The 14,434-nt window shown below is 39.6% G+C and overlaps 1 protein-coding gene across 13 annotated transcripts in view; it reads right to left on the bottom strand.

Moving 5' to 3' along the window:
• Positions 1 to 1,425: 1,425 nt before the first annotated feature.
• MEF2A (myocyte enhancer factor 2A) overlaps positions 1,426 to 14,434 on the bottom strand; it is a 169,211-nt gene continuing 156,202 nt past the window's right edge. For all 13 annotated transcript variants that reach the window (XM_044933094.2, XM_044933095.2, XM_044933088.2 and 10 more), the window contains 3 exons: positions 10,686 to 10,812; positions 6,767 to 6,893; positions 1,426 to 5,521 (listed from right to left, as the gene is read on the bottom strand). In XM_044933094.2, the coding sequence (XP_044789029.1) occupies positions 5,161 to 5,521; positions 6,767 to 6,893; positions 10,686 to 10,812 (615 nt within the window). In that variant the 3' untranslated portion in view covers positions 1,426 to 5,160. The remainder of the gene's footprint in view (positions 5,522 to 6,766; positions 6,894 to 10,685; positions 10,813 to 14,434) is intronic.

Raw genomic sequence — 14,434 nt, 5'->3', positions numbered from 1 at the left:
GCCTACCAGGCTCCTCCATCTATGGGATTTTCTAGGCAAGAATACTGGAGTGGGGTGCCATTGCCTTCTCCAAGTGGTACTACAGTTATGTAAATATTAACATTAGGGAAAGCTGAGAAAGGGACATATGAACCTACTATTTTTTCAACTTTTCTGTAAGTTAAAAATTAGTTCAAAACTAAAGTCTAAGAAGAAAGGTAGGAGAGGATAATATGGTGAAACCAGTTAGTGTAACTGACTTTTTTCTTTCCCTAGCTATGTTCGGACACTTTGGTATTCACAGAGCAGCCTGCCTGTGGAGTCTAGGACACTTTCTCGAAGCTGGGTCCTCTGGAAGCAGACACTGAAGTGGAGGTGGGAATTCACCCTGGCAATGTGCAGTCCTGGGCTGGGACCCAGCTCTCACACTGTCTGAGGGCACATGTCCACTCCTGCCAGCCCCTCCCTGGAGTGCTTCAGGTGCCCGTTTGGAACCTTCCAACCCTTGTGTCAGCTGGCAGGAATACAGCTGTCTCCTCAGTTCTACAACCAAGTGGTACTTTGACTCCTTGTGAGAGACTGGACAGGCAGATGGAAGGTGGCAGGAGCCATCCTGCTGGCAGAAGTCCATCACTGTAAAACCATTTTCTTGGCTGGTACCAGTCAGACACAGAATCAACTTAAAAACAAGACAGAGCCTAGAGGAAGGCAGGATGCATGGGAGCTAACTAGAAAGTCGAAGTGAATTGATTTCAAGTGGCTGCAGCTGTGATTATTTTTAGCCACAGGCTTCAACCAGCTTTCAAAACCGGCTAATCAGAGTTTCACAGTAGCTAGCAAGTAAAGCCAGCACAAAAATTTAGCTTTTAATTTAATTGACAGCAAGAATCTGCTTAGCTGGGAGATGGCTCGGAAGGCAAATCAGAGGAAAAAAACTTTTCACTGCAAGTTTAAGATAATTTTTCACATCTGCCACTTTTGAAAATAAAGATTTATTTAGTAAATCTGTTTCTGCCACCCCAGCTCAGTATTATGTATGCATTTTGGGTAAAACAAATCATTTCGCCACCTAAACTTGAAAGAAAAATAAACTGATGACAGTTAAGTTCTAACAAATGCCCCACATCCATCCCTGCACTCTAGTAGCATATCCTGCAGGAAGCTGTTATCAGAGCCTGAATGGGTTTAATGTATCCACACCAACAGGCACAGAACAGCCAGGCTGGCCGATGCCGGGACCAGATCGCTGGCTGCTTCCTGAAGGGTCCAGGGCCGCCCAGGAGGAGAGGCCTCAGGAGCCAATACAGGGGGGTGGGTGGGGCACTGTAACAATTTCCTCAACCACATCTCAAAGGAAGTAAAAGGGACCTGCAGGCGGAAGAGGTTTGGGAAAGGGAAGGGAAGGGAAAAGAGGGCGACTGGTGGCAAACATGACAGAGTCTGGAGTACACAGGAAAAGCCAGTCCATCTTTACTGTAGTGAGTGCAGGATACAAATAGTTTACAACAACCTCTAACATTTTCTTAACCATTTGATAAAAAGTTCACTATAATATTTATTGTATAATGAAGGAAAAAAACAACACATTCAGGGAAAAATTGAGATTAACTTATTTTTTCTTAAAAGGTTCATCTCAAGGATGGCAACAAAGTCCAGCTTGTGCCGCCAAACGGTTTTACATGTTCAAACCGTGTACAGCTTCTTGTGTGAACTGTTGACTACAAACATTTACCAAATACATAAATCTCTTTTAAAAAAGCCATTTTAAATATAGCAAAGCAGTGTCTTCTTGCACAGCAAAGTGAAGTAAGTTTCTACAGAGAAATAAAAGTTTTACATTTGTAAAATCTTTTTCACATTCTAATCATCTAGCTTCTTATGATCCGATGCCAGGAGTTTTCTGGTTCCTTATTTACTATGTATTTCTTGTGCGCATGATGGTTAATACAGAAAATATGTTAATGCTTTATTAGCTGTCCTTACAGTAAAAGGAAATGGTAAAACATATATTGTTCTTTTAGAACAAACCCCTGATTTAGTCTCTTAACACAATGGACATAATTAGGGCTCAAAAGATGGAGTTTTGATTGGGACCATCTGTAGACATACAATGGTGACTTTCCCTTTCAATGTAGTACCAGGTAGACTGCTGAAGGAAGTACAGCTGCTGGAAACCATACTTGAACCAGTGCAATTTACTCTAGCTTTTTTTGTTTTTGTCTTTTAGTAATAAAATACTTCATCTGCAGGGATAAAATTTCTTGCGATGGTGTCATACAAAACACAGGAGTCCAAAAAGGGTAAGAAAAGTAGGTTCTAAAGTAACGTGGTTCGTGTCTTCCCCACTCTGAGCTGGTTCCCACCAGGAGATGCGTGTGTGTAATGTGTTCATACATGGGGCGAGGGTGCCTCTGTCAAGTCCATATGCTCTAAGTCACACTGGGCATATGAGAAAAGGGTTAACAGTCAAATACTCAGTTCCTGAAAATGGAATACATTGTTACTTGGTCAGTGTAATTGAAATACAAACTCCGAGCCTTGGTAATATTATTTTAGAAAACAGTAGTTGTACTGATTATAAACCTGCATAGAAAGAAAGACTATTGAGATACAGTCAGAAAAGCCATCTCGTAAGGCACACAAGAAAATAGACAGTAAATGTGAATGTGTTAACTCCTATCCCATATACAGCAGAAGTTCATGAACATGCATAAATAACAACCAAAGAAGCACTGAACACTTCAAAGCTATAAATGGTTTACAAAGTGGTAAGGATTATCTTGGAAATTCAGTGTTGGGAAACTGCGTTGTTTCAATTAGGTGTGACCTCATGAAGAAATGTGCCTGTAAGTTGTTCAGTAAAATAAGTATATTTAAAACAAAACAAAACAAAACCATTCTGAATAAAAGCCAAATGTCTAAACCGATGAGAGGGGAGAGTGTATCACCCTCCCTTTTTTGGCCTCTATCAAAATTTACTACCCAAAATGTCATTAAAAACAGAATTCCACTTTGCAGCTGTGAATGCCACAAGTTTATCCTGTACCTAACTACCTATGTGTCAGCCAGGAAATCTGGCTGATGATTTGTCACAAACAGCATATGAGGAAAATGTCACAAGGAACGCAATTTAGGGGGAAAAAGCAAAAACGTAAGTAAAAATTGTAGGTAGCTGCTTAATATTAAGTTTAAAATATAAAATAGCAGTAATTTTCAACCCTTATTTTGAGTTTCTCAAGAAAACGAGCATTTAAAAATCGACGATGAAAGATATACAGGACTTTGAATTTTGTCATGGCACAAGCCCAGGGAACTGCCGAACTTGCTGTCACCACTTAGCTGTCTTCCTGAGAGAGTAAGGCCTTGGTCAGCATCTCAGTTGAGGGCATCAGGATGGCAAGAGTCATGCCAAGGATCTGCACCATGAGAGGACTTCTCCCCACACTGAAGTGTCATTCAATGCACAGAGTGTCCAGAATGATAGTTATCTTGTAACCAGCTGCATCAATCTATTTTAGAGGGTCAAGAAACAAAGATCCCTTCCCCCACAAATATTCTTCCCTAATCATTTACCACTTATAAAACCTTTGTGCTCATCTACTATTTTGCCATTTTCTCTAATATTAATTAAATTAGGTCAGTTTTTCTACTATATTTTTTTTCCTCACAAAAGGCAAGTTTTAAATAATGCCTTATAAAATCTGTTACAACACATTTTACATTTATGCAGGATGAACTTAACATCAATTTTTTTTGCCACTTTGCTATTTATATACACATATAAAATATATAATAATGCTCAACCCATACGGCACAAAGATTACAATGTAACATCACACATTCACCACCAGTGAGGGGAGAAACCCCTTTATACAATCCTCTGAAAAGACTGGGCCAATAATTAAAATCCAAAGTACAGTATATTTAACAAAATAGTAAATATTAAACAGTGAATACTCTACTTAATAAGGATCTCACCTTTTCCCCCTAAATTGGCGGCAATCCACAAAAATATACTTTTTAATCTGGTGACCATACAATACATAGGTACTTACATCAAAGGTGATAATATATTTAAGATGCTATATACACAAAGAGTTTGGCTCAACTTTTAATTTACATATAGAATAATAAGTGTTCATGGCTTTTTTTTTCCAAGGTTCTGCTTGCAAGATATTTTTGTTTGTTTTTTTCCCCCTCTCAAAATAAAACTAAAAAGTTAAAACAAGATAAAGCTATTCTCTAAAAAAAAAAAAGTTACAACATACAGCTTTGGCTTATATAAATAATTCATAGCAGAATGTGTTCAAAAGTAGTGAATATAATTTTATATATAGTCATCAATTTATAAGGGTGTTTTCTTTTACATAAAATATACATGAGCTAAAATCAGTTTCTTTAATTTTATGATATGAATGTAAAAAGAAACTTCTGACATATTCCAATTATAACTTAATATATTAATTTACTGTTAATGCTCTATATCTCTAGGCTAATATTTTCTGAATATCTCATGCGTGTTTTCTATTCTCTCTCTTTTTTATTAGCTAAAGATCACTTCTTTGACCCAATACATTTTTGCACGTGCAAAACAGTTATGTGTGGGGCTTTTTTGTTATGTTTTTTAATATCAACAGCCCTTTCCCATGCACCTCTTTGCAACAGAGACCCATGCCAGGTTGGGTAATTAATATAAATGACATTTTATGTACAGTATTGCTTTCTTGGTTCCTGCTTTTCTACTGCTCTGTTCTACAAAGCATTTTTCTTAAGTAACTACAGTCACCGCACAGTTAAATAAAACAAGTAGGGGCCCTCTAGGTTTCTGCAAGCTAGTGTGGGAGAATTATATATAGGGTACATGTTTCTCTGCAAAAACTGGTTATCTCATGAAACAAGTAGTCCAAGGAAGTGCCAGACTAGACTCTGCCTACAGGGTGCTGTTTGCCATGGTACGCACACCTGCAGATCTACAAGAGTTAGCAGGTAAGTGCCTGATTCTGTGTACGCAACACACACCCACACATACACACACTCACACCCACATACATATATATGTAAAGGGATATATATGTATGTATGTACATATAAATATATTTAACTCATGTCCTTATTTACCAGTTTAGATATGTAGAGCAGTTCACTGCAGTAACACAAAGTACAAACACCTGCCTGGAAGCCTTAGGTCACCCACGCATCCATCCGCATCCGCTTTACGGAAGGGCTTTCTCTGTCCTCAGAGTTTGGGGGCCGGCCGAGCACAACGGGAGAGTGGAAGTCGCCCCGCGGATCCTCCCGGTCACTGCCGTCATAGGAGCTGCTGGAGCTGCTCAGACTGTCCACAGGGGAGCGGCCCACTTCCTGCCGGGGCTGCGGCTGTGGGGCCTGTGGCGGCGGTGGTGGCGGCTGTGGCTGCTGCTGCTGCTGGAAGCCTGATGGGGTCATTCGATCCCGGGGAGGTGAAATTGGTTCTGACTTAATGTTGATGTTTTGGTTGGTATTAATGGATAAATTTGAACCCTGAGATAACTGCCCTCCAGCACTGAAGGAAAAAAACAAAGATCTGTTAGACAGCTGGTTTGTGAGTGCATCTGCACGAATGGGATACTACAGATACCACCGGACTGACAGAGAGCCCAGGGTCTGAAACACTGCCGTAACTCCCCAAGACTAGTTTTGGTGTTTCCTGCAGTGCTTCACACAGAAAAAATAACATATCCCTGGTAAAAACAGAAATGAGTACAGTCAAGATTTCTAGTGGCTGGTTCTGTTACCTTAATCTTGGTACTTCTGTGGCTGAAGTTTCCAAAACAGTGTCAGTGACTGACGTGTGGTGACCAACGTGGCAGAGGGACAGTGGCACCCTGACCCCAACTCCCTCTCTGCTCTGCTCTGCCTCTGTGATGGCACCCGCCACCTACGCTCACAGCAGCTCTCAGAAGGCAGCCACGTCACCCCACTCTCCAGACGAGTCTCAGAAAGGCTAAGTGAGTGGCTCAGAGGAGGACACAGTAAAGTGTGCACACGCCTCTTCCTCAGCCTGAGCACCAAGCCTTTTCTGCCTGCCTTTGCACAGCTATTTTTAGTGTGCTCATTTAGGATGCTCTGCACACGCCCGAGGGCCAAACACCTATGTAAGCAAAGAGATTTCCCTCAGATACCCCGGCCATTTCTCCATGACATAGTTCCCAAGTTGATGACCAAGGACAGTGTGTACTGTGGAGCTACCAAGATGCAGGGAGCCTCTCTGGGGACTTTTAGGCCAAGAGGCTGGAGGCCGGGTGTCCCATGTGTCCTGAGCAGGAGCGACACAGCTAACCTGTTACACTGTCCCCTCTTCTGGACTGTTCTCCTCCAGCTTCTCCTTGGGCTGACTATTCTAGTTTTACCAAAACACCACTCCTTCTCTTCCTGCTAGTGATGCCTGTCCTACCTTAGCACCACTGGAATCCCTTTTCACGCTGTCTGTAAGGAACATTCTCTTGCAAACCCTTCCTGGAGAGGTACAATGTGTGCAGTGGACTGGGGTCAACCACATGAATCCCCCGTAGCCTGACCCATACATAAGAAACCCAGCCCCTACCACCCTTCCCTACAATCCAGGGATAAAGCAACGGGCACAGCTCATTTTCTTATTCTGTCTGTTGATGTTAACCAAAGCAAGGAAAGAGAAGGGTGGCAGGTAGGCCTGAACACCTTCAGGTTACCTTTCTTCTACCAGTGGAATGAGACACAGGTTGGGAAGCGTAGGTAGAGGTTTGGTGAAAACATCTAGTCAGTTACTCACACGAGAGAGTTGAGGGCTGCTTGTCCTAAATGGTGCTGCTGCCAGGCGGACACCTGTCCCAGAGACAGCATTCCTGGCGAGTTGAAGCCCTGCAGTGCTGACAGGTCTGCACTAGTCAGCGAGTAGTCTAAAAAAGAAGGAAATGTTGCTTGTGTGTGTAATAAAAGGACCATATAACACCTGCTTTTCAAATAGTTGTGCCCAAAATTTTCTTAGTCTGAAAGAAGCCAGGTACTTCATAGCATCAAAAAACTCCCTTTGTGCTTAGTTGCTCAGTTGTGTCCAACGAGCCCACGAGGTCCTCTGTCCATGGGGATTCTCCAGCAAGAATACTGGAGTGGGTTGCAATGTCCTCCCCTCCAGGGGATCTTCCCAACCCAGGGATAGAACCCAGGTCTCCTACATTGCAGGCGGATTCTCTACTGACTGAGCCACCAGGGAAGCCAAAAACAAGCTTATGGTCTACAACTGACAAAAAATTTTCTTTCAGGAGGTTTCTAGGACCTAGCTATATTCAGTTGTCTGGGATTATTTCAGTAAAAAAGGTTTCAATTTTGTACTAAATATTTATAGCTTAATTTTTCACAAAAAGTTGAGATACTTATTCCAGGATTGTAAACAGAAATAATAAAAATGCTGTCACTAAAAGATGTTCCTATACAATTGCTATTTAAAGTATATATGCCCACCACTACCCTCATGAACAAAAGAGAAAACACTCCAGTTCATTCTGACTACAACTAGTTCAGCACGTCTCATATTTTTGAAGTACAGGGGAAGCAAAAAAGATTCAGGACCCCTTTTCATGGGCTGTCAAGCTTAGTGACATAGACATTATATTCACTATCATACAATTAACTATTGCATTTGTTTGAAGTACAGGAACTGTCAAAGATCCCTGATTGCATGCAAAATGAAAGTTCATGAAAAACTTCGTGTTATAAGACATAAATGCTTCAGTCATAATCATTTTGTCCAAGACATAGCATGTTAGTTATCATTCACATGTAGAGTTATTTCAGTTCAATATTAACATTTGTTTTTTTCCATTTAGTTCTAAAGAGAGGTGGCAAAAGCTCTTCTACTTTTAACTTCTTTTTTATGTCTTGAGAGAAGTATTTAAAGAAATTAGTCTCCCTGGTGAATTAGCATTTTAAAAAAGAAACTGAGTTTAAACAGCATAGCTGTGCTTGGGATCTTTTCTCAGTCACTGCTCTCTAACATTGCCTTGCCCCTCCCCACAGAAGCTGGATCGGGGGGTCCATCACACTGTGCCTTCTACAGTGCCTCCAAGTCCTTCCAACTACCCATCTGACATGTCTACTTGTCATGATGTCTCTCCAGACACATCAAGACTGACATGATCCCACTGGACTCATTATTTCCTCCAAACCTGCCTCTCTCTAGTAAATGGCACCAACTCTCCTGTAACTGTTCATGCCAAATCTGTGGGTGTTACCCTTGATACTTACTTCCACCACCACCAATCAAGTCTAGTCAATTCTAGCTACTGTCTCTCAAGCCTGCCCACATCTCACCGTCTCTATTGCCACCAGCCTAGTCCACACCTTTAGCACTCATTAGTTGGACTATCATAGTAGCCTCTTGTGTGGTGGCCCCATGAGTGCTGTAGTTAAGTGATCATACAAAACAAATATAGTCATGATACCGCTCTGCTTAAAACCTTTTAATGGCTTCCCAATGTCTCAAGATCATGTCCAAAAGTCCTCAGCAAGGCGTATGCATCCCAACCTCCCTCTGTGGTTTCAACTCTACAGTCATCTGGCCCTGTCAGCCATGCTCCTGCTGCCTCTGCACACAGTGCTCCCCGTTCCTGGGGCACTCTCCCTACTCTGCCTGGCTGAGGCAGGTCGAAGCTTCAGTATGGCCCTTAACACGATGGTGATAAATTACTCCTAGAGCTATTTGTCTTGTGTCTTTCTCCTCTGATAGACCCTTTGTTCCATTGTTAACTGTGCGCTTCTGTATATTTCCAGTGCCTGGCACAGTGCTTGTCACACAGAACACACTCAATCAATCTGTGCTGAATGGATCCATGAATAAGGTGAGAAGCTGGGAGTGATCTTACAGATGGGCATGAGGAAGTGTCTATATGATTCCTCCACACAGAACTACTGTACTTTTTGAAATGTTGCTCATTTATTCATCCCTGTACTGACTGACTGGCACGTGTTTGATTCTTAACTATGTACAGAAAGGTAGTTGATATACTAATGAAAGACAAAATATAGATGCATGTTTTAAAAAGATAAATACATTAAAGATAATGTGGTAACATTAAACAGAACAGGTGCTCTGAGAGAGAAGTAAGTAGTTACAGGAGTGAGACTGATAAGGGATGGTTTCAAGAGAATGTGACTCCATTTTTGTGTTTTGGTAATTCCTTCTGGACTTTGGAAAAAATATTCTTTAAAGCCAATGGCATTTCTAAAAACAAATATAGTGGGGTATCTAAGTTTTCTATTGGAAAAACCTGTCATGAAATGCTCAGTAAACTGTAATGTAATGGTGCCACCCAGCTCAAGAACTATCTCCTTGGCCAACGCTCCTCTGAACATTGTGGCTCACAAATTTTCTACTTTCCTCACCTTTTCAAGATCAGAGTATAAACTGGTAACCTCAACAACTCAGGACTTCCCCTCCATAGGTTACCAACTTGGGTATGTCTCCTTTTCCAGAATAAACCTGGGAGAAAATGTATGTCCCTAGACTAGTGTTGCTCATATAGCTGGTGACCAGGACAATGAAACAGAATTTCTATGAACGTATAATCCCTGGCTTTACTCTAGATTTAGTTGATGGATTTGGACATTTTCTTTTATATTGATTGTTGGAAAAGTTCGTAGACATTTCCTAAGAAGTTTTCTTTTCAACAAAACCATTTAAAGTTATTTTTGTTTTAAAAGAACTACTTGCAATTAAAGTAGCAATCAAATATATTAATGGCTCTGTACCCCTCAGGGAGCTCCACAGAGCAGGTTGAAAGACTGTGCTACAGCATTTACCCTGAAGTCTGAAATTAGATGATCTTTATTAATCTATCAGAATCACAAAAATGCCCTGCCCTGTGGTCTCTCAAAAACTGGCAAGGTATTTTTAACTCTTTCCCTCACTCCTCCTCCTTTTGAAGCATCAGGTGTTTGGCTCAGCTGGTGAGAAAGGGAAGCTCCCCCATGTGTCCTCTGCCAATCCTTAAATGGCACATCTAGAGAAACCTTCATACATCGGGCTCTCCACACAGTGAAAACACCCCTCCAATCACTGAAGTATTTTTAAACTTATCTATTATACTCCTTAAATAGGGTATTTGTGGATTGTGAAAAATCTAAATACCATGAATGAGTGAAAAGCTCACCTCAGAGGTGAGGAGTGACTGGCTTTGAAGAGAAATAAGAAAGCTCCTGGTCTTGCCCCCGAAGCACAAACAGTAGAAACCAAACGGGCTATCACAGGGAGGAAAATGTGACCTGCTGACACAGCCACCTAGATCCACCTCCCTTAGTTCCTAGGTCCCAAGGGATGCTGTCTTTCCCAAGGTAGGTTGACACAGCATACAGAAAAACATCTTATTTTAAAAGCTTGGAAGAGCAAGATGCTATGTAACAAGAACTACATAGAAAACACTAAGTGTTTTGCTCCGTTTGCTGTGCGTCATAATTTGATAAGAGCTAGTTGTTTCTCAGGGGTAAGCAGAAGTTCATGCTGGGGAATCTTTCTATAATCAATGTGTATTGTGTAATTTTTTCAAGACTAGCATGTGTTTCATTAACATATCCAACTGTGAATCTAAGAAACTTGAAATAATTTCAATAAATATATTTTTTAAAAAATCACAAAAGTACACACTGAAACAAAACAAATAAAAAAAAACCCACAAAAGGCAACAGGGCAGGCTCACCTGTGTTGTAGGCGGTCGGCATTGCTGAGTACACCAGGCCCTGCGGAGGCAGGCTTGGAGTTGTCACAGACACCACTGGGGTAGCTAGGGGTTGAGTGGCTTGAGAACTGCTTATCCTTTGGGTATTCTGTGAGAGAGTAGAAAAAAGTGTTATTCTATGAGTATTTATATTTAAGCTTAATATTTAAAATAGAACATTCAATTTAAAAGTGACATTTTTCACAGTTTTATGATGTGAACATCATTCCCTGAAGCAAGTGATTATGTGAAAACTTTAAAAATACTAATGAGAATAACTAAATATTTAATTTTAAGGGATGTATTTTACATTAATCATTCATTTTCTCCTAGTGCCTTTTTCAGAGAGTTTACTGATGTCAGAGATACATCCTTAAAATAGAAAACTTGCATTAGGGCTGATAACACTTATATGTTAACATAAATGAGGACTTGATGCCCCTTATAAAGACTGCCAGACTACCCTACCAAAGTAAGATATGTGTAGATTTTAAATACCTGAGGATAGCAAGGTTATCTGTGTATATATAGATTATAAGTCCATGAGAGTCCAAAAGAGTTCAAAACTACTTCTATTTGCTGGATTTACAAATTAACAGGGTTTTAAGTCATAGCTTACTAAACTGCAGCTTGTATTCATATTTCCTTCCCTGAGATCCTGCAGTTAACACACACACAAATATGTATATGTGTATGTATTTAGATATACATTTTTATTAAGATTTTTTTAAAGAGCAGTTTTAGGTTCACATAAAAATTGATGAAAAGGTACAGAGATTTACCATATACTCCCTGACCCTGTACATGCAGAGCCTCTCCCATCATCCAACATTGACCTGTTTTTTAATGGCAGACTCAGCCATGTATCCCTTCTTCAGACACTTATGAATGGAGAAGCTTTGAGTAGAGAACTTTTAAATAAAATATAATACTTCTGATAGGGCTGTGGATGACCAATGGTAAATGCTTGCTGACCGACAGCATCTACATAGCATCCTATCTACAGTGGGAGTGAAACAAAATGAACTACAGAATAACCAAGTCAGTTTAAGACAGTCACCATTCTCTAAGGGTATAGGTATGAAAGAGCAGTTTCTCACAACACTGCCTCAAGCGAACACGTTCTAAAACTGAGAATCAGCGAAAGCGAGACTCCAAGTTTCATGAGGTTAGAATACAAGAAGGCTAAAGCGTAACTCCAGGGTTTTTTTCTAAATGAAGAAATTACAGCCTGGTAACTGACATTTAGGGGGACTAAGCCATATCAAAGTATAATTCAGTGACCTTGAGATTACAGAAAGTCAGGATGTCATTCAGTTTTCTCTATCACTATTTCAAATGGTAATCAGATTGAAGACCTTTGGTTAGATCTAGATATTTCATATCTCGTTTTATTTCTTTTTAGTTTGTATTTTCTATCCAATCTTAAGTTAGAGGATATTAGAAAGACCACTCAGGCTATACTGGCCTGATTCTTGTCCCAGATTCACTAATTCCTGAGCACTGGAAAAATCCTTCACCCTCTCCAAATCTCTTTAGTTGTAAAGCAGAGAAGACGGTGATCGCTGCACTGCTGCTTTGCAGTACTACTGTGAGAATCTAGCAAGGCAACAGTAAGAAGTGCTTTGATAAATTAAGTACTTCGGAAATGTAAGATATATCCTTAAATTGTTCTAAGATACTCTCTGGCCCAAGATTTCTACATAACTGGCTTTTTTTTTTGAAGGTAAATATAGTTATTCCTTCTGATCCATAGCTATTCCCTTGGAGCTGTCAGAAAGGAGAGTTGTTCTAGAATTGCAAGACTTATAAAGGCATCTCTATAGCCTGGCTCTAAATGGGCCTTTAGTGTAGGTTCCAGGGCACTCACTTTGGGTCAGAGCCACTCATGATTCTATTCTAGAGCTCAAGCCAATTTGAACAACTTTCTAGATTCTAACAGATTGTGTCTCTGATTGTGATTTGGTTCTGACACACAGAACTCTGCATTTTAATTAAGTTTTAGAATTTGAATTAACTTAAGTTTTAGAGAATATCAATGACTATTTACAGTTTCTGGTTAAATGTTTGTTTCTTAGTCAAAAATATTTTTATGTGCTAGATTTTACAGTCTTCAAATACTTAGAAATTTACCTTTTGAGATTTTGTAATTGAGGGTATACTTTAAGGAATGTAAAAGTCAACATATAACAACTAGGTATACTTTTTTGTCTCAGCATCAAGTTAAAAATTTTAGTGCATTTTTGAGACAGAGATCTACTTTGAGAGAACAGAGATCTGTTCTCACAAATTTTGTCACTGAAACTTCAAGAGTCAAATACTAGGTGAAAAACAGTATGACATGGTCTAGCCTGGCTCTATCCATGCCCTACCTTCACCTCCACGGCAGTCTCCTAATGTGACCTCAAGATGGGGTGGTGGTGGTGTGTGTGTCTGTAAAACAGTGACACTCCAATATATTGGTTCTACCCATCAAGGCTCATAATCTCAATGGCACTGATTTCCACAGCCACTAGAGGGCAATATACTGCTAGATAATTCATAAATTCACAAGGAAGCATTCATGATTAACTTCTTAAGGGTATAAATAGTGAGATTTAATCTAAGACACATTATTTAATCTTAAACTATCATTTGCTAATCATTATTGCATCAGTAAGTAAAGTATTTGCCTAAAAGATACTTAAAATCTGCACATGATATAATCCAACACCACAAGAATTCCATGGCCAAGAGATTTCCATGGACTGTATAGGCTTTGGGGTCGCAAAGAGTCAGACACGACTTTCACTTTCATCACTTTCAGTGTATTTTAGTTATCCAATGTGAAACCACATCCAAAACTGTGAGAGTGATCACAAAGTTAAAGAAGAATCTTTAATTTTAAGGACAGAGCACAACCTTATTTGAAAAGAAACAAATTGTGCAAAACACACCAGCATGCAAATATATGTAATAATAAAATGTAAAACGAACAGATGCCTTTCCCCCATGCTTTCATGCAATCTAAACCCCTGCCCATGCTAAAAACTAAACATTTTCAAGTCTTTAGTTCCCTTAAAGTCACCTAATTAGCAGCTGACTTCGAAATCAGAAGATCAGTTCTGTGAGGTTTGAGTTTTAGTTCCCATAGAAAGAGCAACTGAAAGTTATTTTTAGTCAAATTTATTTTCTAGAAGAAAAGCCAATAGAAATCATTTGTTTTTGAAAAAAAGTAACAGCTACTATTAAGGACAGAGTATCTTCTGATAGAAAAAAAGGAAGTTTGTGTATGTTCAATTAAAGACATTCGTTTTAATAAACAGGGAACCCCCTTGTGGTTCAGATTGTCTCATGCAGGATGAAATAATTCTAACTCTGTGAAAAAGGTGACCTCACCAAAAATGATGTAATCTTTTTGAAAGAAAGAGAAACAACACAAGACAGTGTGTTACAATCTGAGGAACTGTGAGGGTGAAGTCATTTTCTAAAAATATATTAATAATTTGGGGAACTATATAAGGTATTTTATATCTTTCCTTAAAAAATTCTTTAACATGTCTTATGATCATGGGCAGCTATTGTTTATAAAGGCTCTATTTCAAAGTTTCCAGAACAAATAAAACAGGTCAAGATATATAATTATAAGTAGAAAAACCACATTCTGCAGTACCAGTGCTTGGTTCAGTTATTCAAAATGTTTGGACAGTATTTAACAGCAAGAAAAAAAAAATTTGTGTAACAAAGGGAAC

This window comes from Bubalus bubalis, chromosome 20 (assembly GCF_019923935.1).
Source record: "Bubalus bubalis isolate 160015118507 breed Murrah chromosome 20, NDDB_SH_1, whole genome shotgun sequence".
Lineage (NCBI taxonomy): Eukaryota > Metazoa > Chordata > Mammalia > Artiodactyla > Bovidae > Bubalus > Bubalus bubalis.
This window is presented reverse-complemented; position numbering and strand designations above follow the sequence as displayed.